This window comes from Glandiceps talaboti, chromosome 2 (genome assembly GCF_964340395.1).
Source record: "Glandiceps talaboti chromosome 2, keGlaTala1.1, whole genome shotgun sequence".
Taxonomy (NCBI): domain Eukaryota; kingdom Metazoa; phylum Hemichordata; class Enteropneusta; family Spengelidae; genus Glandiceps; species Glandiceps talaboti.
Window position 1 is genome coordinate 33,568,170 of NC_135550.1, and position 14,087 is coordinate 33,582,256.

At 35.2% G+C, this 14,087-nt stretch overlaps 1 protein-coding gene across 6 annotated transcripts in view; it reads left to right on the top strand.

Moving 5' to 3' along the window:
- LOC144453849 (77 kDa echinoderm microtubule-associated protein-like) overlaps nt 1-14,087 on the top strand; it is a 58,927-nt gene that overhangs the window by 22,622 nt on the left and 22,218 nt on the right. For 4 of the 6 annotated variants that reach the window (XM_078145216.1, XM_078145221.1, XM_078145220.1 and 1 more), the window contains 7 exons: nt 824-862; nt 4,454-4,643; nt 5,247-5,309; nt 5,961-5,989; nt 10,051-10,177; nt 12,157-12,306; nt 13,483-13,558. In XM_078145216.1, the coding sequence (XP_078001342.1) occupies nt 824-862; nt 4,454-4,643; nt 5,247-5,309; nt 5,961-5,989; nt 10,051-10,177; nt 12,157-12,306; nt 13,483-13,558 (674 nt within the window). The remainder of the gene's footprint in view (nt 1-823; nt 863-4,453; nt 4,644-5,246; nt 5,310-5,960; nt 5,990-10,050; nt 10,178-12,156; nt 12,307-13,482; nt 13,559-14,087) is intronic. The other 2 variants (XM_078145217.1, XM_078145218.1) reach the window with 2 other exon arrangements.

The following is a 14,087-nucleotide window of genomic DNA, read 5'->3' on the forward strand; positions in this document are numbered from 1 at the left end:
CAGATTTCAGCTTGAAATGTTTAAACTTTTATGATATCCAATAGTGTAAATGACAACCTATTAGTGGTAATACATGTATGCACACACACACACACACACACACACACACACACACACACACACACACACACACACACACACACACACACACACACACACACACACACACACACAGAGTCCCCTCCCCAAAATAAAGTAAACATACACAAGTTACGGAACCATAAAATCCAACTCTGTAATGATAACCTTTACTGACATTATCATTTGTATGTTACCTTCTGGGAATGTCAGATCAGATTGGTGATATGATATCTAACTCTAACAGAGTATATATAGTATAGTATAGTATGTTTTATTTGACATGAAATGGTGTAAGAAATACATTATATATAGTCAATAAACATACAAAAACAACAAGAACAAAGATAATAGATAAATATAAATATAAATAAAACACTAAACTACAGTATACTATAGTATACAGTATATATCTAAAGAAACAAATTAATAGGCTGTGACCCTGGTAAAACATTAGCCTGAAAGATCCAGGCATTCCTTCTGCTATCACTGTGAGTAGTGAGTGGTTACATAGCAGACCACTGTCTGGACCTTTCAGACTAATTGAACACAACTCTTTTCCTAATTTCACTGTTTAGTATTTTTGTTTGTAATCTAGTGTACTTTCTGTGTGAGTAACATATTTTATAGGTCTTCTTATTGTCAATCTAGTGTCTACTCAAATAATTCATTTATCTGTTATTTCATAACCCTGTTAATTTTATTTTCCTCCTTTGACCAAAATTGTTGATTATATTCCTGCCAGCCTCTCCTTTGAAATCACTGAAAGACATGCAGTTATCAGGTAATAGTATGTCATCCATCTGTCGGTCTGTTACATTCTTGTGTCAAGGCTTTACCAGCTAGCTATACATACTATCTCTTCTGCTATTAATACACTGCACTACAGAATTTGATACGGCTATCCTGATACAATCAAATATCAGCCTACTTTATAATATACCACTTCTTTGTGTCTGTGGTCATATTTGCTATAGTTCTATATTTTTCACTAAAGTATTTATAATCTGTAATATTCTCCCCCCACCCCTTCACACATGTTATTTGGGTCTTTAAAAATATCACCTCATTTCATAGCATGACATAATAATGTCTTAGAGGGAGCTATTACATTGGGTTCCGTCAGTCCGTCCATCCATGCATTCACCCTCATATCTCTGACATGCATGAACTGATTTCAATTAAACCTGGCACAAAGGTAATATACTGAGTGAGACATATGCACATTCCATTAGGTTCCATCCATGTGTCCATCTGTGCATTCACCCTCATATCTCTGTCATGCATGAACTGATTTTAGCTGAACCTGACACAAAGGTAACATGTACTACATGAGACACATGCACGTCACTTTGTTTAACATGTGAACCAAAATGGCCGAATGGCAGTCCAAAAGTTTGATACAAACAGATATAATTCAAGTGTCTACCCACACATTATACTGGTAAACTTTCTAATGAGACCTTAACCTTTGACCTCGACAGATTTTCGAGTCAAAATAACCAAAATTAGTCTTCCTACGCCAACTCAAGAAGTTGAATACACACTAGACTCCATTTTGTGTCTACTTTCTTATTATCAAATGTAAGCTTTCTTTTTTATAACTTGACCTTTGACTTTTATCTCCATATCCAAGGTCAAATAGCATATTTGTCATCTCCATAGGCACCATTCAAATGTGTACACCCACATTGCTGGATTCATGATTACTATTCAGACAGACTTTTGACCATGACCTTCATTTTCATGGTCAAACTTGAATATGCAGAATAACTTTGCCGTACAACAAACCACTTGGGACTGTGTCTTCTGTGAAGGCTTGTTCAAATTGATAAATTGAATGTCAGAATATAGAAGCATCACTTACAAGCTTGTTATGAAGCTAAATTTTAGGTGAAAAAGAGATCCAGATTTCAGTCATAGCCATCTATCCAATACATCCTATGCTAGTGTCAAACATAAATGCATTCTTTTTAATATGTGTCAGACTCTGGAACTCAGCTACGCATTCCAACTCAGTATATATGGCAGTAAAATCCTTCAATGGATAACAAAAAGTCCAAAGTTCTCAAAGGTACACTTATTATTGAATATTACTGTATAGAGTCTATCCAAGTTCAGTTACTATCATCATATACCCTGGATAGAATCTATCAGAATCCAGTTACTATCATCATAGACCCTGTATAGAATCTATCAGAATCCAGTTACTATCATCATAGACCCTGGATAAGATTCTAACATTAATATTTTATTTTAACTTTTGAAATTTACATAACTTTTCTGTGTTGATTGGTTGAAAGTAATCACATGAGAAATCTTTAATAATCTGATCAACTTCTAAATTTCAGGAAATAAAAATATTTTCTATTATTATTATGTTCTAAGTGTAGAATCTGATACAAATGTACATTTCCAAGATCATTTGTTGTGAATTCAAGCAATACTTGCTTTTCATGGGTGCACTCTTTTACCTTCTACTTCTACTAGGTGATAATTGACTACAGGTGACTTTATATGTTCACTCTATGAAAACAACTGACATTTTCTTCTTTCAATGATACAGGTGATAGTACTGGGGATGGTTGAGGTGATGGTTACATTGTCAAGATGTTCAGCTCACAGCTATCTTGTCATTGTTATTAATTCTAACAATTTATGTGAATTGTATTTTTGCTGAAAGAACTTTTGTGTACAAATTGAATAGTGGTTTAGTCTGTATTGTATGTACAGGAAAGTTTATCATTATAATTGTCACTTTCAGATAATGTACATAGAAAGCCAATGATTTATAGCTTTATATTGTACACAAATCAAATCATTGTATGACTATTGTTCTAATTTGTACATTGTATTACAACTGATATTTTCATATACTATTATACCAATTTCCACTGCAATAAGCCAGTCTTCAACTGGCATTGGTTTGGTATACTATACCAATTTCCACTGCAATAAGCCAGTCTTCAACTGGCATTGGTTTGGTATACTATTATACCAATTTCCACTGCAATAAGCCAGTCTTCAACTGGCATTGGTTTGGTATACTATACCAATTTCCACTGCAATAAGCCAGTCTTCAACGGGCATTGGTTTGGTATACTATACCAATTTCCACTGCAATAAGCCAGTCTTCAACTGGCATTGGTTTGGTTTGGTATACTATTATACCAATTTCCACTGCAATAAGCCAGTCTTCAACTGGCATTGGTTTGGTATACTACTATACAAATTTCCACTGCAATAAGCCAGTCTTCAACTGGCATTGGTTTGGTATACTATACCAATTTCCACTGCAATAAGCCAGTCTTCAACGGGCATTGGTTTGGTATACTATACCAATGCCCACTGCAATAAGCCAGTCTTCAACTGGCATTGGTTTGGTTTGGTATACTATTATACCAATTTCCACTGCAATAAGCCAGTCTTCAACTGGCATTGGTTTGGTATACTATACCAATTTCCACTGCAATAAGCCAGTCTTCAACTGGCATTGGTTTGGTATACTACTATACCAATATCCACTGCAATAAGCCAGTCTTCAACTGGCATTGGTTTGGTATACTACTATACCAATTTCCACTGCAATAAGCCAGTCTTCAACTGGCATTGGTTTGGTATACTACTATACCAATTTCCACTGCAATAAGCCAGTCTTCAACTGGCATTGGTTTGGTATACTATACCAATTTCCACTGCAATAAGCCAGCATTCAACTGGCATTGGTTTGGTATACTACTATACCAATTTCCACTGCAATAAGCCAGCCTTCAACTGGCATTGGTTTGGCATACTATACCAATTTCCACTGCAATAAGCCAGTCTTCAACTGGCATTGGTTTGGTATACTACTATACCAATTTCCACTGCAATAAGCCAGTCTTCAACTGGCATTGGTTTGGTATACTATTATACCAATTTCCACTGCAATAAGCCAGCATTCAACTGGCATTGGTTTGGATTTGGCAGTCACACTTCTGCATCAACTTGGTTTAGAAAAAGAATCAGGGCCAATACCTGTAGACTGGCCAGTTGAAATTGTGGTCCACAGTATGGCTTTCCTGTAGTATTTGAAAACCTATCCACTTCTCCAAGTGTTGGAGAAATGTACATTCTCTGTTTAAATGATAGAATTGTAAATATTTCATGAAATATGATTAAATCAAAAATATGATGCTAGTTTAGTTATCATGATAATGTAAAGTATGGTTCATGTATTTGTTTTATGATTAAACAATGTATTTTCACAAATTTTACTTTACTTTTACACACTTTACCATACATTCCAATCGTCAACAAACACATTACTAAACACAGTACTGTTTGTTTCTTCAACTGTTTTATTGACCATTTCAATAATATTCTCTTTTTGCAGTATCACCTGCCAGACCAAGTCACATGGTTCTACCTTCTAAACCTCACATTAGTAATGGTACACCAAAGAAACCAATACATAACTATGCCATACAAAGAAGACCAACCACACCAGACCACACTAAGAGAAATTCTAGTTCTAATGAACTGAGAAGATGGGCATCAGCTGATAGTAATAGTTTTCCTTCACCGTAAGTCTAACAATGAAAATATTACTAGTTAATGCTATACCATGGTAGTATCTTCACTTTTAATTGTTATTTGTGGTATTTTTGCACTAAAAATAGTGACATATGACTTCTTGCTAGGCCATGTGTCATTATTACCAAGTAATAGTCTTAGTTCTGTAGCTGACAAATTTACTGTATTCTGTAGCCTGTTTATATCACAATCTGTGTGATTTTGCTTCGCTGTCTCACAAACCACTTGTATTACTAGTAACGACAAACAATTTAACCACACCTCCAATGACAGTTATCAGCATGCCTGTCTGTAGATATTTACATAATATTCACTATTTGTGCTCATCTCAAGGAAGGCACATTTACATATTGATGTCACTCTTGTGCTCATCTCAAGGAAGGTACATTTACATATTGATGTCACTCTTGTGCTCATCTCAAGGAAGGCACATTTACATATTGATGTCATTTCAATATAGTCAATTCTAAGGTTGATATACAATACAACTCCATTGCAACCAATCAGTTTGAGGCTAGTGAAAGATGATATATATCAGTGTTTGTGTAGTCTTGGCAGTATCTAATACTTCCATATTTGATTTACTATACCAGGACAAGGAGGAGCTCTTCACTTACAAATTTATCAAGTCCAAAACCCAGGAATCCTGGCCCCCCGTAAGTCTCTTGGTCTTTTCTTTATGAAGAATATCATCATCACCATTTTTAGTGGCCATACTTAATTAATTCTATGTTTCTCATCACCTTACTGACCCTATATTTCTACAATCTGATGAAATAATAACAAAAATCATTGCCATCTGTTGCATGATTAGAAAACAATCATGTGACTGGTTGGAAGATGGCAACCCCATGAGTATATATCTGAATAAAAAATTATTGGTTATTGCTAAAGTTCAGGAACTTTAATAAAACAAATGGTGAAAGTTTTCCTTCTGACTTTAATAGCCATTTCTAAGTCATTCAGACTGTTAAAATACAATTATGAATTGAATGTACACATACATGTACTGTTTTGTACTTTTTTCATTCTTATCTGACCACCGCATCATTTTTATAAAGGTGTTATGAGGAGTAACATAGAATTAACTTAGGCCACCCTTTATCATCATCAAAATTTTGATCATAAGATGTATCCTAAAATGCAACATTATGATGTAGATTTTTATTTTGCCTTGTCTCAACTATAATAATAAAATATACAAAGAGAACAGTTGTGGTCTTTTGCTATTGTATTTGCTCTGATCTTATCTAAATTCACAGTAATTTATGCATGTCTTAATAAATCCTCTGTTAATTTTCTTGTAGGGTCTCAAAAGAAGCAAACTACAATAAAGGTTTGTCTGGATTTCCTTTTGTCAGAAAGCACTGGTAGTATTTGTACAGTCAAAGTATGGGACATTATCTCAGTCATTTGTCAGAAAGCACTGGTAGTATTTGTACAGTCAAAGTATGGGACATTATCTCAGTCATTTGTCAGAAAGCACTGGTAGTATTTGTACAGTCAAAGTTTGGGACATTATCTCAGTCATTTGTCAGAAAGCTCTGGTAGTATTTGTACAGTCAAAGTATGGGACATTATCTCAGTCATTTGTCAGAAAGCACTGGTAGTATTTGTACAGTCAAAGTTTGGGACATTATCTCAGTCATTTGTCAGAAAGCACTGGTAGTATTTGTACAGTCAAAGTATGGGACATTATCTCAGTCATTTGTCAGAAAGCACTGGTAGTATTTGTACAGTCAAAGTATGGGACATTATCTCAGTCATTTGTCAGAAAGCACTGGTAGTATTTGTACAGTCAAAGTTTGGGACATTATCTCAGTCATTTGTCAGAAAGCTCTGGTAGTATTTGTACAGTCAAAGTATGGGACATTATCTCAGTCATTTGTCAGAAAGCACTGGTAGTATTTGTACAGTCAAAGTTTGGGACATTATCTCAGTCATTTGTCAGAAAGCACTGGTAGTATTTGTACAGTCAAAGTATGGGACATTATCTCAGTCATTTGTCAGAAAGCACTGGTAGTATTTGTACAGTCAAAGTATGGGACATTATCTCAGTCATTTGTCAGAAAGCACTGGTAGTATTTGTACAGTCAAAGTTTGGGACATTATCTCAGTCATTTGTCAGAAAGCACTGGTAGTATTTGTAGAGTCAAAGTTTGGGACATTATCTCAGTCATTTGTCAGAAAGCTCTGGTAGTATTTGTACAGTCAAAGTATGGGACATTATCTCAGTCATTTGTCAGAAAGCACTGGTAGTATTTGTACAGTCAAAGTTTGGGACATTATCTCAGTCATTTGTCAGAAAGCACTGGTAGTATTTGTAGAGTCAAAGTTTGGGACATTATCTCAGTCATTTGTCAGAAAGCACTGGTAGTATTTGTAGAGTCAAAGTTTGGGACATTATCTCAGTCATTTGTCAGAAAGCACTGGTAGTATTTGTACAGTCAAAGTTTGGGACATTATCTCAGTCATTTGTCAGAAAGCACTGGTAGTATTTGTACAGTCAAAGTATTGGACATTATCTCAGTCATTTGTCAGAAAGCACTGGTAGTATTTGTAGAGTCAAAGTTTGGGACATTATCTCAGTCATTTGTCAGAAAGCACTGGTAGTATTTGTAGAGTCAAAGTATTGGACATTATCTCAGTCATTTGTCAGAAAGCACTGGTAGTATTTGTACAGTCAAAGTATTGGACATTATCTCAGTCATTTGTCAGAAAGCACTGGTAGTATTTGTACAGTCAAAGTATTGGACATTATCTCAGTCATTTGTCAGAAAGCACTGGTAGTATTTGTACAGTCAAAGTTTGGGACATTATCTCAGTCATTTGTCAGAAAGCACTGGTAGTATTTGTACAGTCAAAGTATTGGACATTATCTCAGTCATTTGTCAGAAAGCACTGGTAGTATTTGTACAGTCAAAGTTTGGGACATTATCTCAGTCATTTGTCAGAAAGCACTGGTAGTATTTGTACAGTCAAAGTATTGGACATTATCTCAGTCCTTGTATTTCAACAACTTATTAAAAGTACTAATAGTGACATCACTTTCTGTTTAAAAGTACTAATAGTGACATCACTTTCTGTTTAAAAGTACTAATAGTGACATCACTTTCTGTACAACAACCTGTTAAAAGTACTAATAGTGACATCACTTTCTGTACAACAACCTGTTAAAAGTACTAATAGTGACATCACTTTCTGTACAACAACCTGTTAAAAGTACTAATAGTGACATCACTTTCTGTACAGGGAATTTCAACAACCTGTTAAAAGTACTAATAGTGACATCACTTTCTGTACAGGGAATCTCAGCTGTTTCAAATACCGCTCATGTATTTCCGCAAATACGACTACTTAGTAAACACTTAGTTTTTAATGTCTTAAACCGTTTTTAACTTCATAATTCTAGCATCTCTCGTGTTTTACTTTTTATAACTTTTATTTTATCTTTGCACTCTGCCCTGTAAATTTTGTTACTCTCCCATATTTTTAAATTATGTATCTTTGTATTTTAACATACGTTTTGTATTTTTATATTCAATGCATGAAAATCCATTTATGGATGCATTGACCTAGAGTAATAAATCAAATCAATCAAATCAAATCAATGTTACCAATTCAGCAATTCAACACAGTTCAACAGACAGAATGGAAAGGAGGACATAAGGCTATATGATAAAATATTGAAGTATTAATTGAATATTTATTGCTAACGATATCAGCATTATTTCATACAAACAGATAAAGGATATGTGATGTCTTGTCAGTCTTGTCATTATCAAAATACTTCAATCATTTCCAGGTGTCAAACTTGGCATGTTTGATTATTTATTGCTGTTGGAGTTCACTCACACATATTTAAGTGATTGATCAATTTTTTTGCATACTAAAACAATAAACTGAAACTTCTCACATAAAGATTGATGACTATAGTTGTATAATCAGGTGATTCTTGATTTCCATGGGAACAGAAAATGCCTTATTACTTACCTGGGTAGCTTTATGACTCCATGTCGGCATGTAGTACAGTATATGGAAGGGCATGTCATTGGAATTAGGATGGGTTATGGACAAAGTGTTTAGCTAGAACTAATTGTACTAGAGTTTCATATTGGGTGGACTTCTACAAATAGAGTGATGTCAGTGAGTGAAAGACTAAATCTTTGTTGTAATTGATGGGCTACAGAAAATCTCATATACGTACTACTATACAACAATGAGGTAGATGTACTCTACTTTGATAACATTTCCACAAAGACATTACTTCCCACATTGACACTATACAATACAGCACATACTGCTGTCTGTACTTGATGCTATGTATGTTGCTAGAATGAAGACAGATTGTAAGATCTATCTAATGCTGTCATGATGTGAATGTATTACCCAAACTTCTACATGTACATTAAGGTCTATTGCTTCTGAAATGTGAATTCCACCTAGCTAAACTTCACACATCCATGACTTTGTAGATCTATTGCTTCTAAATTGTGAATTTCACATACCTAAATTTCACATATACTTGTACATGTACTCATATACCGTTTTGTTTCTTGTGTGTCCAAACTTGAAATCTTGCTTTTATGCTTGATGACATTGTCTGTGGTAAGTCTGTTTTGGCAAAGTGATCATGCAAACAGTTTGATATTATCAAGGTGGTGGACATTAATTCTTACTCTATTGCTGTGTTAATAGGTGTTTTAGATTCCCTCAGTACAATCACAGTTTATTTTATGGAATTGGTGGTTGGTTGTTTTATTTCTTCTATTTTATCAACTTTGACAGCATGTGAGGTCATTAAAATTATCCCTCTGTGTTTCTGGTGTCTTTGCCTGTGTTTATTCCTTACAATGTTGTTTTCTCAGTTTCTGTTGGTTTTGGTTGCACACTGACACAACTTATGCCCATTTACCCAGCAAATTTAACTCAGGTAGTATTTGGGGTAATCTTTCAAAACTGAATCATTAATACCTGTGGATCGACAAACAACCACATTGCATGCACTGTTATTTAAACACAACTAAACCATTGTGTTAGCGTGATCACCCTGATACCCTTATCAATCTAATGTAGTTACACAATTCTTATCAACACTGGTACTCTTACAGAACAATCTTCTAAAGAAATAAAGTCTATAGAATATGGTCAGATTTACAACAACAAAAATCTTGAAATTTGTATGATATGGAAAAAACTGAAATGTAAATGTTCTAGATCAATATTTTTCCGTCTCATACAAGATTAGGTGGTTGATATGTCAATATTAATCTGAGACATTGACCATAGTCGTACATACTGATTTTACTTCTTGTGACAGAAGTATAACTGATCCACTTTCACATGACATCATTTTGTAAATTGTTTTCTAACACGTCATGTCTTATGTATCAACAGAGGAAGGTTTTGTAAAGATCTACCTGCGAGGGCGTGGTATCACCATGTATGGCCCCTCCAACCTGTCAGACTATTCTATCAGTAAAGGAGCCCAAGCTCCCCCACAGAAACTCAAGTTAGACTGGGTGTATCCTTTTCAAGTGGTATATTTGATGTACTCCTCATATCTTGTCCCTTGTCATGTACTGTGTGGATTCAAATGAAAAACATGGAACAAGTAATCTCTATGATGTCAAGATCATATCACTTAGAAAAGGTGCAAATTACTGTGTGCAGAACAGATTGAAACGTGATGCTTGGTAAGGAATTTGGTAGTACAGATGAATCTTACCAAATGGTAAGGAATTTGGCAGTACAGATGAATCTTACCAAATGGTAAGGAATTTGGCAGTACAGATGAATCTTACCAATTGGTAAGGAATTTGGCAGTACAGATGAATCTTACCAAATGGTAAGGAATTTGGTAGTACAGATGAATCTTACCAAATGGTAAGGAATTTGGTAGTACAGATGAATCTTACCAATTGGTAAGGAATTTGGTAGTACAGATGAATCTTACCAAATGGTAAGGAATTTGGCAGTACAGATGAATCTTACCAAATGGTAAGGAATTTGGTAGTACAGATGAATCTTACCAAATGGTAAGGAATTTGGCAGTACAGATGAATCTTACCAATTGGTAAGGAATTTGGTAGTACAGATGAATCTTACCAAATGGTAAGGAATTTGGTAGTACAGATGAATCTTACCAAATGGTAAGGAATTTGGCAGTACAGATGAATCTTACCAATTGGTAAGGAATTTGGCAGTACAGATGAATCTTACCAATTGGTAAGGAATTTGGTAGTACAGATGAATCTTACCAAATGGTAAGGAATTTGGTAGTACAGATGAATCTTACCAAATGGTAAGGAATTTGGCAGTACAGATGAATCTTACCAATTGGTAAGGAATTTGGTAGTACAGATGAATCTTACCAATTCATAAGGGAATTTGGCAGTGCAGATGAATCTTACCAATTGGTAAGGAATTTGGTAGTACAGATGAATCTTACCAATTGGTAAGGAATTTGGCAGTACAGATGAATCTTACCAATTGGTAAGGAATTTGGTAGTACAGATGAATCTTACCAATTCATAAAGGAATTTGGCAGTACAGATGAATCTTACCAATTGGTAAGGAATTTGGCAGTACAGATGAATCTTACCAATTGGTAAGGAATTTGGTAGTACAGATGAATCTTACCAATTCATAAAGGAATTTGGCAGTACAGATGAATCTTACCAATTGGTAAGGAATTTGGCAGTACAGATGAATCTTACCAATTGGTAAGGAATTTGGTAGTACAGATGAATCTTACCAATTCATAAAGGAATTTGGCAGTGCAGATGAATCTTACCAATTGGTAAGGAATTTGGCAGTACAGATGAATCTTACCAAATGGTAAGGAATTTGGCAGTACAGATGAATCTTACCAATTCATAAAGGAATTTGGCAGTGCAGATGAATCTTACCAATTGGTAAGGAATTTGGCAGTACAGATGAATCTTACCAATTGGTAAGGAATTTGGTAGTACAGATGAATCTTACCAATTGGTAAGGAATTTGGCAGTACAGATGAATCTTACCAATTGGTAAGGAATTTGGCAGTACAGATGAATCTTACCAATTGGTAAGGAATTTGGCAGTACAGATGAATCTTACCAATTCATAAAGGAATTTGGCAGTACAGATGAATCTTACCAATTGGTAAGGAATTTGGCAGTGCAGATGAATCTTACCAATTGGTAAGGAATTTGGCAGTACAGATGAATCTTACCAATTGGTAAGGAATTTGGTAGTACAGATGAATCTTACCAATTGGTAAGGAATTTGGTAGTACAGATGAATCTTACCAATTGGTAAGGAATTTGGCAGTGCAGATGAATCTTACCAATTGGTAAGGAATTTGGTAGTACAGATGAATCTTACCAATTGGTAAGGAATTTGGCAGTACAGATGAATCTTACCAGTGACCTTAGAGTTGTGACTAAAAGTTTAGTCCCATATCATATTTGTGTATTCTGTAGAAGACTATAAGAATGTACCTTAACAAACGTGTACCAGTTATGGCTACAGAGGTAGAGATTGTAGGAATAACTTACACTTGTTGCCAACTGGTGAAATCATTTACTTTATTGCTGCTGTAGTTGTAATGTATAACATAGAAGAAGAAATGCAGAGGTTTTACTTAGGACACACAGACGATGTCAAGTGGTCAGTATACTGTCTTCTTTTATGCTATGAAGATCTTCCTCTTTTGTTTAGATTCTTGTCAATTACCAATAAAAATGTTCATGTTTTTTTACAAGAGTTTGTCTCTATTGCTGACACAGTCAATTGTGTTGCTGTATATTTAGTTAAAAGTCAAGTTTCAAAACAGGAAATGTTTAAAAGTTATGATTAATAGAAGAAAAGGAAGTGAATGAAATTTCTGACCACCAAATTTCAATAATAGTGCCCCCTAGTGGCATTATCCTCTTTCTGGTAGCTTGTACTATAATAGTTGTGTGCAAACAAATACCTTCTAGGGAGAAAATATTAATCACACTCAAAATAGTAGTGATTGTCTCTTGTTCTGAATTTCATTGAATGTACAAATGACTCATGTGATGTTTATTCTCAAATTGTCTGTACTTGTAGCAGTTGGTACAATTTCTAAGCTATAGTCAGCTATTTTGATTTACATGGAATTTAATGTTTCACAGCAAGATGTAGTAGTGTGACTTTAACTGTTAATAAGGTGATAGATGTAGTAGTGTGACTTTAACTCTTTTAAAGTGACAGATGTAGTAGTGTGACTTTAACTGTTAATAAGGTGACATGTGGAGTCATGATGGGTGAATGGTTAGCGTGACTGGCTTGGAATCTACAGGTTGCAGGTTCGAGCCCTGTCGCTGCTTGCTGTTTGTTTCTGAGTGGCTAAAGTCCTTGGGCAAGATTTGAACCACGACTGTGCTTCAGTCAACCCAGCTGTATAATTGGGGACCTGGTAGGATGTAGGTTGCAATGTGAAGGCTTTAATCCTATGCGCTTAAATGGCTGCAATGGATTGTATGCTCCCCGGGGAGTTGAGGAAGACTAAAGGGCCGTTGTGCCGTTCTGATCCGAGCCAGGGGTAATAAAATTGTAAAGCGCTTTGAGCACGGTGTGGGAAAGCGCTATATAAGAACCGAACATTATTATTATTATTATTATGTAGTAGTGTGACTTTAACTGTTAATATAGTGATAGATGTAGTAGTGTGACTTTAACTGTTAATAAGGTGACAGATGTAGTGTGACTTTAACTGTTAATAAGGTGACAGATGTAGTAGTGTGACTTTAACTGTTATTAAGGTGATAATAAGAAATAAGGGAAGAGCATGATATAACCTCATGGTTTTGTCCACAGCATAGCAATACATCCTGATAGAGTAACCATAGCAACAGGGCAGGTTGCTGGCCATGACAGGAAAACAGATGCTAAGGTAAGATATCCTTGTAAAGTCAACTGAAATAAACCAATTTTGCAGCATGCGTTTGTGGTGTGATCAGCTTGATTTAGTTTGAATCCCATAAGAGTAAAAAGGCTGGTGCAAAGGGGCATCTACAGCTGGGGCCAGGTGAAATCACTGTTATTATTGTGTATTTTGTTTTGTGTTTTTGTGTTTAACTGTAAAGATAGCATTCCATCCATGGGCTAATGTTAAAGCTGTCACTGGGATAAAGATATCATTCCATGGGTTAATGTCAATGATGTCACTGGGATAAAGATATCATTCCATGGGTTAATGTCAATGGTGTCACTGGGATAAAGATATCATTCCATGGGTTAATGTCAATGATGTCACTGGGATAAAGATAGCATTCCATGGGTTAATGTCAATGGTGTCACTGGGATAAAGATAGCATGCCATGGGTTAATGTCAAAGTTGTCACTGGGATAAAGATAGCATTCCATGGGTTAATGTCAATGATGTCACTGGGATAAAGATAGCATTCCATGGTGTCACTGGG